This window comes from Leopardus geoffroyi, chromosome A2 (assembly GCF_018350155.1).
Source record: "Leopardus geoffroyi isolate Oge1 chromosome A2, O.geoffroyi_Oge1_pat1.0, whole genome shotgun sequence".
NCBI lineage: Eukaryota > Metazoa > Chordata > Mammalia > Carnivora > Felidae > Leopardus > Leopardus geoffroyi.
Genome location: NC_059331.1, coordinates 58,438,777 through 58,455,397, shown reverse-complemented (window position 1 = coordinate 58,455,397; position 16,621 = coordinate 58,438,777). Strand labels below are relative to the sequence as shown.

Below are 16,621 nucleotides of genomic sequence, written 5' to 3'. Positions count from 1 at the left end.
TTGGGCTTGCAGGCTGAAAGGAAAGCTTTTTCTTTACACAGAGAACACTTCTGACACCAGATGTGAGGGTTCTTCACGCTAGTCAATTCACGGCGGTCCTACACTGGTGCCCTGCGATTTAAGGCCGCTCTTGACGCCACCTGGAATCAGCGTGCAGACCTCAGGAGGTAAGGTCTCAGTCCCACAGGCCTGTACCCACTTCAGACACTGGTTGCAAGTCGTGGGTCCCCAGGTCTCCTACACTTCTGTCCAGCTTGGCTACATATCGCAGGTTCCCGTGCCCCCCTCCTCAGGTTTGATAATTTGCTGCAATAGCTCACGGAACCCAGGGCAGCAGTGTATGTACTATGAGCAGCTTCTTACAAAGGACATACTGAAGGACGCAAATGAACAGATGGAGAGAGAATACGTAGGGTGAGGTCCCGAAGAGTCCTGAGCACAGGAGCCTCTGTCCCTGTGGAGTTTGGGGTGCCCCACACTCCGGGCACACGAATGTGTTCTTGTTCACCAACCCAGATGTTCGAACCCCTTCAGTCAGGGGTTTTTATGGAGGCTTTATTACATTGGCATAATGGTTAAACCATCGGCCATTAGTGATTAGCTCAACCTCCAGCCCCTCTCCCTCCCCAGAGGTCAGGGGCTGGGACTGCTCCTTCCACCCCGCTAATCCCATGGTTCCCATGACAACCAGGCCCCATCCTTAGAGGCTTTCCAAAAGTCCCCTCCTTCAACTATGGTATAGTTGAAAGGGCTTGTTAGGAAAAAGTAAAAGCATTCTTTTCACCTTTATTACTTGGAGCTTCAGAAGCCAAGATAAAACCCAAATATTAGAACAAGATGCTCTTTTCCTCTTGTCACTTAGGGGATGACAAAGACATTAAGCTCTCTGACCAGGACTGGGGAAGAAGATAAAATATATACACTATACATAGTGTGTTCTATAGAAACCCAGATTAGGGATCTAAATTTTTTTCATGGAGATATAATTGACATGCCACGTTCTATTCATTTCAGACGTGCAGCATAATGATTTGATAATTTGTACATATTGCAGAGTGATCACAATAAATCTAGTTAACATCCATCACCCCACATGGCTACAAAAATTATTTTTTCTTGTGATGAGAAATTTTAAGGTCTCTTTTTACTCTCTTAGCAACAATTAAATGCATAAGACAGCACAGTTAACTATAGTCACCGTGCTGTACTGTATACTTCTATAACATTACAGGACAGTACCACACAGGCCTGATAAGGGCTCGAGTCTGGCTGGAGTAGCCAGCCCTTGAGGGGTGGTGAGCAGGAGACTAACACGGTGTATTTTACAGGGGCCTCCTGGCCACTGTCGACTCCTACAGGGAGAAAGGAAGAAGAATTAGTGGCATAGAAGGCTCTGGCGCTGTCTGTGGATGGCAGTGGTCTGAACTAGGGGATGGGGGAGGTGGATGCAGTCTAGATGGATTTTGCAGGTAGGTTTGATAAGACTCAGGGATGCATAAGAAGTGGGAGTGGGAGAAAAGAAGAAACCGTTTCTAGCTTGAGAAACAGGTAGAGGTTTAGTGGAGAACCAAGAGCTTCACTGTTGGCATGTTGGCTAGGAACGCGTTGTAGCTATCCAGGTAACTGTGAACTTTGCAGGCTGACTTGAGCCTGGACTGCTGATAGATGTTCCGGCAGGAGCTGTAATCATCTGACAGCTGTCACCATGGGGCCGGGTGTAATCACCCAGCAGAGCGCAGCAAGACACAAGCACCCAAGGAGACTCAAGGGCCCATTATCTGAACCAGCAAAGGACACTTCAGAGTGGGCAGAAGGCGGGAAGAAAATGAGAGGAAGGGTGGTTATGGAAGCCAGAAGAAAACAATTGAAGAGGGTTGAGGTCATTTGGGGCCAACATAGCTGTAAGTTGGGGTAAAATGACAGGCCTGTCCCCCGTAACCAAGTTTCATTGCATCTAAGATGCCATCTATTATAAAAATCACCGTTATTGTACGTGCTGCTAAGACAAAAATGCTAACATTTAGAAAGATTAGATGCTGTCAACCGTAACACATCGCAGCTTAGAGGTGCTGGGGGATTGTTTCCAACGTGCATCTTAAGTGGAAATAGGGTATTTGTGGTAAGGCGGAGGCTGCTGTTCACCTTGAGGAGCGGTTTCAATGCACCGCTCTGTTTGTAGAATAAAGGGCAGGTTAGCGATAAGGAATACAAGTTGTATATCTGGAAAAGTCTTGAGAAGTTTGGCTCTGAAGGGGGAGCATGGAAATGGGCAGCTGGCAAGGCATATGGGATCAAGGGAACGCTTTTCCTGTCGTGTTTATGTATTTAAAAAAATTTTTTTTTAATGTTGTTTTTGAGAGAGCGAGAGAGACAGAGCACGAGTGGGGGAGGGGCAGAGAAAGTGGGAGACACAGAATCGGAAGCAGGCTCCAGGCTCTGAGCTGTCAGCACAGAGCCCGCCATGGGGCTCGAACTCATGAGCTATGAGATCATGAGCTGAGCCAAAGATGGGATGCTCAACTGACTGAGCCACCCAGGCACCCCGTGTTTATGTATTTTATAACGGGACGATTAAAGTTTGTATTTGTGCAATGAGAGTTTACTAATGGACTAATTGGAAAGATAACTGAGTGAAAAAATAAAATGCCAGAGGATCCTATATATGTGAAATTTAAAAGTATACTGATACTATGTACTATTTATGTGTATATGTGTGTTAAAAACAATACAAAATGTATGGGTCACCTGGGTGTCTCAGTCAATTAAACAGCCGACTCTTGATTTCAGCTCAGGTCATGATTTCACAGCTCAGTTCGTGGGATTGAGCCCTACGATGGGCTTTGTGCTGACAGCGCGGAGCCTGTTTGGGATTGATTCTCTCTCTTCCTCTCTGGTTCTCCCTGCCCCCCCACCTCCGCCGCCACCAAATAAATAAATAAACTTAAAAAATTCTATAAAAGAAATTATATGAAACGTCTGCTTCTATGTTCTTGTGTTTTTTTTAAATAACGGGTTTATTGAGATAGAATTTACATACCATATGATTTTAAAATGTACAGTCCAATGGTTTTAACATTTAGAATTGTATAACCATCATCAAAATCAATTTTAGAACATTTTCATTACCCCCCCACCCCCCAAACACCCATACCTGTTAACAGTCACTCCCCTCCTGTTCACCCCCACTCCCTAGCCCTGGGGAAAGACAAGCCTACTCTCTGTGTCTATGGTATGCCTCTTCTGGACATTTCATATAAATGGAATCTTAACAATACATGGTCTTTTGTGATGGGCCATTTCCACTCTAATGTTTTTATGTTCCATCCCTATCATAGCTTGTGTCAGCACTTTATTCCTTTTTATGGCTGAATAACATTGTGTTGTTATTTATCTGCTCATTAATATTTTATTTATTTATTTATTTATTTTATTTATCTGCTCATTAGTCGAGCATTTGGGTTGGCTCCACCTTATCAATTATGAGTTATGCTACCGTTAACAATCCTGTAACAAGTTTTATATGCACACATGTTTTCTGTTCTCTTGGATAGTACCTAGGACAGGAATTGCTGGGTCATTGGCAACTCTGTTTTAATCTTTTTTCCCCCAAATGTTTGTTTATTTTGAGAGAGAGAGAGAGAGAGAGAGAGAGAGAAACAAGGTGGGGAGGGGCAGAGAGAGAGGGAGACAGAATCCCAAGCAGGCTCCATGCTGTCAGCGCAGAGCCCGATGTAGGGCTCTAACCCATGAACCACGAGATCATGACTTGAGCCGAAATCAAAGAGTCAGACGCTCAACCAACTGAGCCACCCAGCCACCCCAACTCTGTTTTAGTCTTTTGGAAAGGAAACATCAGCCTATTTTCCAAAGCCGCTGCACCATGTGTGTTCCCATCATTAGGGCATGAGGGTTCTGATGTCCACATCCCACGGAACGTGAGTTGCCTTTCTCTTTGATTTTAGCCATTTCCGTGCAGGTGAAGTGCACGGATTCTCGTTGTGATTCTGATTTGCATTTTCCTGAGGCCAGTGAGGTTAAGCATCTTTTTGTGTGCTTATTGGCCATTTGTAGATCTTCTCTGGAGACCTATCTCTTCAGATTCTTGCTTGTTTTTAATTGGTTTGTCTCCTTATTACTGAATTATGAATTATAAGAGTTCTTTATATATTCTAGACACAAATCCCTTATCAGATGTGTGACTTCCAAATGTTTGTGTTTTTTGTTTTTTTTCCCCTATCCTGTGGGTTGTTTTCCTTTCTTTGGTGATATCCTTTGAAGCACAGAAGTTTTTCATTTTCTTGATTTCCAGTGTATAGATCTTTTGTTGCTTGTGCTTTTGGGGTCATCTCGGAAGCCACTGCCTAATCCAAGGTCATGAAAATATGCTGCTGTGTCGTCTTCTAAGAGTTGCATAGTTTTAGCTCCTACATGTAGGTCTTTGATCTATTTGGAGTTAGATTTTTGTGTGTGGTGTGGGGGAGGAGGCGAATCTTATTCTTTTTCACATGGATATCCCTATGTCCCAGCGTGATTTTCTGGAGACTGTTCTTTCTCCATTGAATTGCTTTCGCACTTATCAAAAATCAATTGGCCATAATGTGAGGGTTTATTTCTGAACTCTCAATTTTATCCAAGGATATAATTATCCTGGTGCCAGTGCCAACTTTGTTTTTCTTTCTCAAGGTTGTTTTGGTTATTCTGGACCCTTCGAGTTTCCACATGAACTTTAGAATCATCTTGTCAGTTTCTACAAGGAAACAAACTGGAATTTTGAGGGAGATTGTGTTCAATCTGTAGATTAATTTGAGGATTGCCATTTTAACCATCTTCCTAGCCATGAAAATGGAATGTCTTTCCATATATTTTAGGTCTTCGGTGTCTTTCATTTGTCGTTTTCAGAGTAAGTTTTGTACTTATTTATTCCTAAGTATTTTATTCTTGATGCTGTTGTAAATGGAATTGTTTTATTAATTTCATTGCCACTTGTATTAGTTTCCTGTTGCTATTGTAACAAATTACTGCAAACTCAGTGGCTTCAAATAACACACATTTATTATCTCAATTTTGGAGGTCAGAAGTCTGACATGGATCTCACTGAGCTAAAGTCAGAGTGTCAGCATCCTTATTGCATTGTCTCTTACAAAATATTCAATATTTGTGTTGGAAATGATTTATCCTTCTCTTGTTCCTCACTTACATGGGAATGCCTCTAATCTTTTTTTTAACTTTTATTTATTTCTGAGAGAAAGAGAGACAGAGCATGAGTGGAGGAGGGTCAGAGAGAGAGGAAGACACAGAATCTGAGGCAGGCTCCAGGCTCTGAGCTGTCAGCACGGAGCCCGAGGGAATGCCTCTAATGTTTCTTCATTAAGTTTGGTGATTGCTGTATGTTTCTGAGAGATATCCTTTATTGAATTAAAGAAGTTTCCTTCTGTTTCTTATTTACCTCTTAAGTTTTTGTTCCTTTTAAAAGGAGTAGGTTTTAAGTCTCATCACATGCCCCTGTGGGGGCATCTCTGGAGATTTGTTTTTCTTGACTCTTAATGCAGGGAGTTAAATTAGTGACTTTTGCTAATACTCAACCAATCTTATGTCCCTGCGTTAAGTCGTATTTAATGATGGTCTATTATATTTTTAGTACATTGCTCATTAACAATGAGACAGCTTGCTCATATTTTCTTTATGAAAGTTGCATCTGTGTTCAGGAAGATTGGGGATTTTTTTCTATTTGTATTATTCTTAGTTGTTTTGGCAGTGGGGTTACACTAGCCTCATAAAGTGAATTGGAACACTTTCTAACCTTGCTTAGAAGAGTTTATACATTGAAGGTTTGACAGGATACATTCATTCCGAAGGGGACTTAATGTCTCTTTTAAGGGTTGATTTTTACTGTCTTTTAATTTTCTCCACTGTTTATTTAGCTTTTCTACTATTTGAATCAGTTTCAGTAATTTGTGTGTATTCCTTAAAAGTATTCATTTCAACTGCATTTTAAATTTTATTGATATAGGTCAAGTTTTGCCTGTAGTTTAAAAATCTTATGTCTAGTTTTGTTCTCTTTTTCATTCCTAATGGTATTTACTAATGTCTTTCTTTTCTATCTTATACTAAAGGTTTGACTGTTTTATTTATCGTTTCAAATAACAGGCTTTTAGCAATCAGTTCTACTGGATTTTTATTGTTATTTTAACAACAATAGAAATTTATTGATTCGTGTATGTTATGTGTATGTAGTTTAAAGCTTTTTAAATTGAATGCTTAGTTCATTTACATTTAACCTGTGGTTTCCCCCCAACCCCTAATAAATGCATTTGTAGCTATAAAAACTCTTCTGTGAATTGTTGGCTATATTCTATGGATTTTGATATGCAGTGTTCTCACATTGTCATTAATTTCTAAATAGACTAAAATTGATATGGTGATTCACTCTTTAACCTAAGATTATTTAGACAGGTATGCATTTTAGACTGTGGTTCCCTCCGTCAATTGTATCTCATTTGCTTTTTATCTTTCAAGTAATTCCTCCTCATTTGAGAACACCAGCTGATCCCATCTTCTTTTCCAGTGCCCATTTGGACCCACGTGTATATGTGTATCTTTCCTATCATGTCTAGGAATCATGAGCAGAAGGGGAAAACAGGGACATGTAGTCAGTGTACCAGTAGCATGATTTCATATCCCCCAATTTTTTCTTCTCTTCCTCCTCCTCCTTCTCGTCCTCCTCCTCCCCCCTTCCCTCTTCCCCCTCCTCCCCTTTCCCTCCTCCTCCTCCCCCCCCTTCTCACCCCTTCCCTCCTCTGCCTCCTCCCCCCTTCCCCCTTCCCCCTCCCACCCTCTTCCTCCTCCTCCTCCTGCTCCTCCTTCTTTTAAGGTGAGAGGTTCTGGATCATGTTTGTATCTAATGAAAATGATCCAGAGGAAAAAGGACTGACACTGTCAGAAAAGAGATACCCTAAAATGGAAGTCCTTGAAAAGGAGACAGATAATACAATGGTGAGCCCAAGTGGAGGAGACTGGCCGGATAGAAGGAGATAGATGATGGGTCTAGATGCACCCTAGTCTTTTCTTTCCTAAGTGAGATACTCTCAGCTTTAATAGTTGTTTTTCATGACATCTTCCTGGATTTCTCCTCTGTTACTTGGTCCTTCCTAAAAAGAAAAAGGTTACTATAAAAAATAGAATGTTAATGAAGTTCATGCAGTTCAGAATAACAGGACCATTAACTTCCTTGTTCTGGACACTACTCATTTTAAGTCCCAAATTGCTTTACACTTTGTAGCCATTACCTATTTGTGGGCTTTTTGTGTGAACTGTTATAAAATAGGTCTCCTTTAAAAAAAATTTTTTTTAATGTTTATTTGTTTTTGAGAGAGAGACAGAGCACGAGTGGGGGAGGAGCAGAGAGAAAGGGAGACCCAGAATCCAAAGCAGGCTCCAGGCTCTGAGCTGTCAGCACAGAGCCCCACATGGGGCTCGAACCCATGAACCGTGAGATCATGACCTGAGCCAAAGTCAGATGTTTAACTGACTGAGCCACCCAGGTGCCCCAAAATAGGTCTCCTTTAATTTGTACTTTCATAGAGACACTGGTCAAGATCTTTTACTACCACATCTTCACCTACTTTTCTGGAACCCATAGTGTCCTTAGACTCCAATGGCCTGTGGAGTTTACATTGACCGCAGGCTAAGCAAAATGATGTAGGTCTGTTAATTAAATGAGAATAACTTTACCTAAAGGTTCTAATTTTATGGTACTGCTTTTCATTATGTTCTTAGACCATCACTTTCTCCTTGTGTTTCACTTCCTCATTTGTAATATAAGGGCTTACTACTTTGTACAAATTAACCAAAGATTAATTAAGGTATTTAGCTCCTAAGCCCTCTTTCTAACCTTGTCTCCTGCCCCCAGGCTAATCTTGAAATTCATCATTCCCCTAAATATGATATGCCATGTATTACCACACCATGCTACATTTTGCCCATGTTCTTTGCTTGGGACCCATTCCCACCCTATCCCCCTTCACCCCAACTCTTATTTCCCCTAAGTAGGTAGTCCTGGAAGAGTCCTTTGAGATCATCTACAATACCTAGTGATCTACCCCTGGATAGCATGATGAGAATATAATTTGAAAAAGCAGTTTCAATATAATAATTTATTTTATTGAAAGCAATGTTTTCCAAATATGCTATATATAAAGTAAAACTCCACATAATTATCACTGCTGCAGCTGTTTAAATTGCAGTAATTCTGAAAGGGTCAGGACTTTGCTCTGTTCCTTAAAGAGGTGGAGCTCCATTCTAGCTCAGGAATTGCCAATGCACCTTTCTTTCTTCCTGGAAGACTTCCTTCCTAACCCAACCTAATACCCTTTCATCTGTTCAGGTGCTAGCTTAAATGTTTCTTCAGGAAGTCACGTGTAAAGGTTCCCTTCCATACTCTCTCATAGCCCCTTATAGGTCTTAACAGACCTTACTAGACCTTAACAGACCTTAACAGACCTTCACCAGACTAAGCTCTGAGAATATGGGTTGTGGCTGTCCTGTTCACTACCATGGTGCGTGGCACATGAAAGAACTTTAGTTACCAAAAAGGACGAAATATTCAACAGGAAGTTAAAAAACGCTGCCCTAATAACGGAAAGCGCATATATAACAGATGAAGCAACCAGGGCCCAGAGGAGAGAAGAGTTTGGCTTAAGGTCTCTGAGCCATTTTGAATGCACTAGACTGCCTGGCTCTAAGTCCCATTTTTGGTTCGCTCCTGTCCCGGGGCCTTTGCCTAGTCTTTCTCTTGCCTTGGCCATCAGGGCTTGCCCAGCTCAAGGGCCCCTGAGAAGATTTCCCTGACCCCACTCCTCCTAGAGTCCCATTCAACCTCTTGATGTTCAACCTGTTGATGCGGGATTAAAGATACTCTTCATGTCAACAGGGTCAGGGGTCGTTCCTGGCTTCTCTGAACAGTGTCATTCCATGCAGGTGACCACCCGCTGCCTCCTGGGCGCGCAGGAAAGGTTTCCATCCAATGGATGACTAGGTGGTGCGGGCGCGCCCTCCTCCGACACCGGGCCCCAGGCAGGTGGCCTCTGCTCTCGAAGGCTAGAGGTGCGAGGCCGGACTCCGGGAGGTCACGGTCGCGGCCCCGCCTCTCCAGGCACTCGCGGCGCTGATTGGCCGACCGGGCGCCGGGGGACCGCGCGGAGGGGCGGCCGCCCGCGCGCCCGCCTCGTCTCCGCGGGGGCGCGCCCGCGGCACGCGGCCGGGCGGGGCCGGGGGTGAGTGACGGCCACGCAGGCCAATGGGGCGGGCGCGCGCCGCCGCCACCGCCCGCGCGGCCCCTGACGCCGGCCGAGGCGCCGCGCCGCTGCGGCTGCGGGCGGCGACGGCTGCACCATGGGCCGGCTGCTGCGGGCCGTCCGGCTGCCGCCGCTGCTGCCGCCGCTGCTGCTGCTGCTGGCCGGGGGTGAGTGCGCGCCGCGCGGGCGGGCGGTGGCGGGGCCGGGGCGGGCGGCGGCGGCGGCGGCGGCGGGCCGCGGTGCTGGACAGCTCCCGGGCAGCCAACAAAGGGGCCGGAGCGCGAGGCGCGGGAGCGCGGGGCTCGGCTGGGCTGCTACGCCGTCCGCGACACGCGCGCTCCCGGGGCGCGGGGTGGGGGGGGCGTGGGGCCACCGCGTGTGCCTCGTGTGAGAGCGGTTCCCCGGCGCGGGGGCGTGCGTGTGGACACACACACACACACACACACACGCAGGGGAGGCACGAGGAGTGTGATGGATGGAGGGCGCGCCTGCACGCGCTCTCTGGGGGCTCTGTTGGGGGGGGGCCTGGGGAGGGTGGGAGCATTGGCGAGAGGAGGGCGGACCCTGGCCGCCAGCTGGGCGACAGCCACACAGGGAGACACGGCATTTACAGGGTCCGTGAGGCCACCACAGTGGGCGTGGGGCGCGGATGTCTTGCGGCCGCGAGGGGGAAAGTGCCAAACAGCCGTACACACAGCTGCTGCGACAATGAGGGGGGTGTGTTTACGCGCGTGTGGTGCTGCCGGACAGGAGGGGGGGTGTGTCATTGTCAAAGCCTGTCTAGACTGTGCGGGGCAACTTTATTAGGAGCTGACAAAAAAACACAAAAAACAAAAAACAAAAACACGTATGACAGCAACCAGGTCTGCTTGTGACAGCGACACTGCTGGATAGCTCCTGCGCTGCGGCCGCGCAGGGGTGCGCGTGAGAGACCTTCTGAGATGTTCCCGTTCAGCGGTGCGCAAGGGCATTGGGATGTGTGTGGGTGATGACAGGTGAAATGTGGGGGGCAGGTGTGAAATGCATGTGCCCGTGACAGAACCTGCTGGACGGCCTCTGAGTGGCAGACGTGGGATTCAGGTGTGTGCATGGCGGTGGGCACAGGCATGTGGCAGCCGATGAGACAGGCCACCACCACTGAATGAGGGGTGGGGGAGAAGTGCTGTCCGCAAGGGTGGGTCAAATAGGGACAGGACCGAACACCTTCTCCATGTGGCAGACACAGCCATGAGTACGTATTAAGGGGTGACTGCTAATCGGGGTTGGTGGAGAGGCGTATTGGAACGAGTGTGTGTGCACACGTGTGTGTATGTGTGTACGGGCTCACTTATCAGATAGCCTTGGCTGACTCCACTTCTGAGGGACACACAGGCGTATTGACATGTGTGCGTGTGACGTGGGAGTTTGCCTGGGACACTGGCTACTTAGTCACCTCCCATGCAGTTAACCCACAAAGACACAGACACATGCGAGGATCTGTGGGAGTGAAGGAGAGGCTGTAAAGGGTCTCTGCCTGAGGAGGGAGAACAAGCATGGCAGTGAGATGGGCCATTGCCATGGCCCACGGTGACAGGATCCCAGGGAAAATGACTAGGAGCAGAAAGGGGCCTCCTGCTCCGAGCATGCCCCCAGAAGGGTTAGTCAGCGAGGGTAGCTTTTCGCCACCATCAGTCCAGGGATAGCTAAGGACCAAAGGGGGTGTGCACAGAAATGCGTCCATCAGATCGTGTCTCAGACGCTCACACACACCCGTGTCTGTGTTTGCATACCTTAAACCTTCTTTGGAAGAGGTGAGACTCAACAAATAAATTACATATCGATTAGCCTGCTGCTTCTTTGTGCGACAGCCACACCAGAGCTGGCAGGCACGGTGGGTCAGGATCCATGCCCAGCTGTGGCTGGCCATGGATTACTATGGGCAGCTCCACTCCTACTCGCCTCCCACCTGCTCCCTCCTGTGCACACTTCATGATGTATGTGATGTACGTTGTCGCCTCCCTTTTGGAGACGTGTGTGTTCAGCAGTGTGTCTCGTTCTTCTATACCTTTCTATAGAAAGCCTTTGAGAACTCTTCAGCTTTGCTTCTCAGACACATCCAGACACACATAGGAATGTGCGTGTGTGGCAGGGTGATTGTGCTAGACGATTTCTGTTGTAGCTGACGCTCAAGGGTGTGGGGGCCGCGTGGCAGGTGCTGCTGGGAGGCTCCCCGTATTGGTGTCTGGCAAGGGCTTAGGCAGATCTGTACTTCAAAGCTGCTGATGAGGGAAAGGGTGGGGGTGTAGCTGATGGTAGACATCAGAAAAGGATGTTTGGATCAGAAGCAGATTGCAGGGGAGATAAAACACGGGGATTAGTAAGGCCTTGTTTTTTTCACCCCCTAAGATGTAAGCCTGCTTCATTCGCCTCTTTTTCTGAGTTTGGGTCAGATTTTCAATTCTTTGAGGCTGGTCCCCGAATCCTTTTCATGTGCCTTCTTTTTCTCTCCCTGTCTCTCTGTTGGGAGTCATGAAGTAACAGAACATTTTAGGTGCTAGAGGAAAAAAAAGAAAGTCACAAAGAATGTAATTCTGAACTTCCAAATCAGATGGAGTCTTCAATTAAAGCAGATTAATTATCAAGTGCAAAAGCAATTACACAGAGAATGCTTAGGTCTCAGCTACTATTTTCGGGGGCAAGTTTGAAAATAAGTAACCTCTCGCAATTACTTAAATAATCACCCGTGGCCAAGGCTTTTGAACATATCAAGGTCTATATAAAGAAAAAATAATCATCGCAGGGGAAAAATAGCTTCAAGAAAACGGAACTGTGTGCTGGAAAAGGGATGAAAACCCAGATCCCTTTTTTCACACACAGCTTTTCAGCAAGATCAACAAAATCTCTGTTCGTTCCTATTAGATGGTTGGAAAGGAAGAGGAGGAGGGAGGGGGAGAGAAGGTGGAGGGAGACGGTGGCTTCTCTGCCTGACAGGTGGAGGGGAGAGGTTTGGAGAATGGAGGAACTCACCTCATCCTCTGCACAGAGAGCTTCACTGACTAGGCGGTATTTGGTCAGCAGAGGTGAGACATCATCGGGACTGCTGGTCAGCCTTTCCTTGAGAGGGCATATTCGTTTTCTCAAGGTCCATGCTGCTCTGCAGAGCCGGACCAAGGCCTAGGAGGGAGTGACTTTGCTCCCTTCATGCCACGGGTCAGCTCTGAGAGAGGCAACTCTCAGGTGTCAAAGAGGCAATGCAAATTTGATCCTCCAGTGGTTTTATGGAGGATAAAATTCCAAGAATTCCTGAAGAAAACCAGTTTGCACCTTTCAATAAAGGCTGACAAAGCGTCTTTCCCCACACACCTGCTAGATGCTGGTACATATAGATAAAGATTTTCAGCCAATGGCCTTTTCAGAGATTGGCTGCTCAGGGGCCCTGGGGATCCGTGAAATTTTTATGTCATTATTGCAAACGTTTCTCATCAATTGACATTTTTCCTTCATGGACTGTGTGAGGTTTTTCCGGGTAAGTTGATCACATCTGGTTCCCCCAGTCTTGGGGGGTACCACCTCTGCAGAACGGGGCTGTCGTACCTGCTGGTATCGTATGTAAAACTTAGACTACGCTTTCCATGCAGTGGTCATGTTTGACTGGAGAGACCGGCTAATTACAGCTCTTCTATTAACTAGCTCTCTGACCTTAGCGTCATGGGGTCCCACTCAGTGGGGTTGACCAAGTGGAATCAGACACGGGGCACGCCGCGTGAGGGAAGGAGGCTGTAAGATGGCCTGTTATGGTGTGGTGAGAAAAGTGCAGGAATTGGTTCAGAGGCTATGGTACGAGGAAGGTGCCTGGCCTAGTCTGGGAATGGCCGGGGAGCGCCTCTCAGAAGCAGAGGCTGGAAGCGGGAGCAGGAGCTGGGTGGTGGGCACAGGTGGCCCCAGGCATTACCTGCTGCTGGTTAAAAGCTCTTTGAGGCTTAGATGCCCTCCCGGGTTTCCACTCATCAGTCCTGAGTTTTCCTCTGAAGTCGCATAGAATAACTGTGGTCTGTATTATTCATATTCACATCAACCTTGTATTTTAATATATTTGAAGATACTGACCATTGCCTCTCGAATATTCTCTTTTCCTGGCCAAGAACGTCCCAGTAGGTAGGATAATATTACTTACATTTATGGAATACAGCCTGTTCGTTGGAGCCCAGTCTGTAGGCAGCTTACCTCATTTGAGGTCCCTGCCTTCCAGGAAGCTGTGGAATTTTTGTCCTTGCTTTACAGATGAGGAAACCGGGGCCCCTGGTGGAGAAGTAGCTTACCCAGAGTGGCTCAGTGAAGCCAGGACGCAAACCTGCTTGCTTGGCCCAAGCTCTCTCTGCAGGGCATCTTTCTGTGTTCCATTTCAGGATCTGTTGACCCTCTCCTGCATACTTCTTAACTGTGTTAAGCCCCGTTCACTCGGAGGGCTTTCCTTATGACTAAATGTTGCATTCACGGTCCCATGCTGTGTGATCGTGCGTACCATGCAGTCTCCACTGCGCTCTGGATGCCAAACTTAGGGCTTGCGATTGCTTCATAAGGTGGTTGTAAGGATCCAAGTTCAGATGACGCTTGCGAAGCATTTAGCACAATAGTGTTAGCTCTCATTTTTTATTAAAAACATCACAAAAAATTTCCATGAGCTACTCAAGCCAGGGCCCAGTGCACAACAGGGGTAGCGGGACGTATCTCTTCCCTACATCACTGAACGTTAGTCTTGGAACAGAAAATGTAGAGGGCATTTCACCCACCTTGCTTAATTTTCGGATGAGGAGACAGAGAGGTTTTAAGCAACTTTCCAGAAGACATATAGCGAGGTAGTAATATTTGTGTAATTAAGTTGTGAAGCTGGCAAATAGGGCTATCTTCCTATTCTTAGTGAGTGGGAGTGAGAGAGAAGAAGAAAAGATGCCCTTTAATTTACTGGGTTTTGTTTGTTCATTTGTGTTATAGGTTAGGAAAGAGGGATCCTCCAAGATTCTAAACAAATACGTTATTATCGATACTGCATGAGTTTGAACTGCGATCTCATGTGGCTCTTAAAGACTGTTCAGGAGATCGTACTGCTGAAATACAAATCACGTTCCTAATGCAGTTTTGGAAACTGTTCAGCTTAGGATGGAAGCCTGGGGAACAGTGTGCACACAGAGTCCTTACAAGCAGGGACCTGTCCTTCACTGCATCTGTGCCCTGAGCACCTAGCCTAGTTGTGAGGAAGGTGGGTGCTGGGAGCAGTTTTTGAGTGAGCAAATGCCCAGTGGGTGCTGAGCCAGATGAACCTCACTCTCTCCTGCCCACCTCCCTTGGTCTCTCCTTTGCGCCTTCACAGGGAGGGCTGGGCAGTTTGGCCTTCGTGGAGTGAGAACAGCAGCCCCTGGCAGCCCCTGGGTATCAGGAGTGTCCCCCCTACCCCTCTGCAGTCCCCCCACCACCACCCCTGGGTTCTTTCCAGGGTGACCTTCGCCAGTCTGACCTTTCCGGCCTCTCACAACCATCTGGCTTCCGTGTCTGTGCAGGAGCATCCCTGGGCACATGCGCGGCTGGGTCCGATGAGCCTGGCCCCGAGGGCCTCACCTCCACCTCCTTGCTGGACCTCCTGCCACCCACGGGCCTGGAGCCGCTGGACTCGGAGGAACCCAGTGAGGCCATGGGGCTGGGAGCTGGCCTGGGGGCCCCTGGCTCGGGCTTCCCCAGCGAAGAGAGTGAAGAGTCCCGCATCCTGCAGCCGCCACAGTACTTCTGGGAAGAAGAGGAGGAGCTGAATGACTCCAGCCTGGACCTGGGACCCACTGCAGGTAGCTTTCCTCACCTAAGAGTATGTGCTGACTGCAGCTGGGACTGAGGCCGTCAGGCAGAACGCCAGAGGACCATTTCCTTGTTCAAATCACATCTCTTGTCTCTCCCGCCAGCTTTTACCATGCTGCTGCCCTCCTGTACAGAGGCCCAGTCTCTGGGGCTCTGAATGCTTTACTGATCCAAGAGGCTCTTTTCTTTTTAACCTTTGCTGCTGTTTAGGGAGCCCATGTTCTGTGTTCACATAACTCTAGAACGGTTACAGTCCGTGAGCGAAACTTTCTCCCCATTTAGACATGAGAGAACTGTGGCTCAGAGGAGCTAAAAGCATGCCTAAGGTCGTGCGCCTGTTCGTATGCTCAGTCATGGTCCAAGCCTAGGTCTTTCCAAGGTCTAGGGTTTTGTTTGTTGCCCTGCTGTGCTGTATCATTTCTGTCGAAGGTTCCCGCGCCCTTCCTGCGGTCTCTCGGACCCTTGATCAAGGCACTGTAACTGCCTTTCTCTCAGTCATGCACCAGAGCTGTTTCTGGGGTTTATAGAGCATGGCTGATGACCGCGTGCAGGCCAAAGCGAGCCTGAGGCCTGGCAGCGAGCAGGAATGTCTGCAGTTAGGGACTGGATACAGATGTGTGTCTTCATGCTTGTAGCTTTGGCAGCTGTGCCCATTCCTTTTTTCTTTTTTTTTTTTTCTTAAGTTTATTCATTTTGAGAGAGAGAGAATGAGTGGTGGAGGAGCAGAGAGGAAAGGGGGCAACCCAAGCAGGTTCTGTGCTGTCAGCGTGGAGCCCGGCATGGGGCTCGAGCCCATAAACCAGGAGATCATGACCTGAGCTGAAATCAGGAGTCAGACGTTTAACTGGCTGGGCCACCCAGGCACCCAGCAGAAGCCCGTTTTTAGATGTTGCCCTGGCAGTGTGTGTGTGTGCATGCACATGGGGGTGGGGTGTTGCAGAATTTAGTCCTAATCTTTCTTTTGAGAGTATATAGTATTTTGGATTTATGTTCTCTAATTATAAAAAGAATACACGGAGATGGTAGAAAACATGACAACTGCAAAGAAGAAAATAATAATTCATCCATGACCTCACAACTCAAAGAGAATGACTATTAATACTTTGGGATACAACCTTGTAGACACTTTTATGTGCCACATTGGAATCCCGTTTTCACTTAAAATATTTCACAAGTGTATTTCCACATCATTAAGTATTCCTTTTTAACCTGGTTTTTAATGACTACACAGTATTTCATCATGTGGATCATTTTATATATAAAACCAGCTCTCTCTCGTTGCATATTTAGGTTGTTAACAGTTTTAATGTTGCTAACACTATTATTATATGTTTTTGCAGTTTTTTGATTATTTCCTCATAATACATTTCTAGAATAAAATTGCTAGGTGTAAAGATGTATTTCCTGGGTGGGATGTATCAGCATCCCACGGAGAAATAGAAGACACAGTCAAACTGAGATAATCCAGGGAGGGTTTACTTATAGAACAAGGGACTTAGAAAGGT

At 46.9% G+C, this 16,621-nt stretch overlaps 1 protein-coding gene across 1 annotated transcript in view; it reads left to right on the top strand.

Annotated features, from left to right (window-relative positions):
• Nucleotides 1–9,331: 9,331 nt before the first annotated feature.
• Nucleotides 9,332–16,621, top strand: part of PODXL2 (podocalyxin like 2) — a 39,915-nt gene continuing 32,625 nt past the window's right edge. Inside the window, exons 1-2 of the mRNA XM_045494031.1 lie at nucleotides 9,332–9,460; nucleotides 14,828–15,106. Coding sequence (XP_045349987.1) covers nucleotides 9,391–9,460; nucleotides 14,828–15,106 — 349 coding nt within the window. The 5' untranslated portion in view covers nucleotides 9,332–9,390. The remainder of the gene's footprint in view (nucleotides 9,461–14,827; nucleotides 15,107–16,621) is intronic.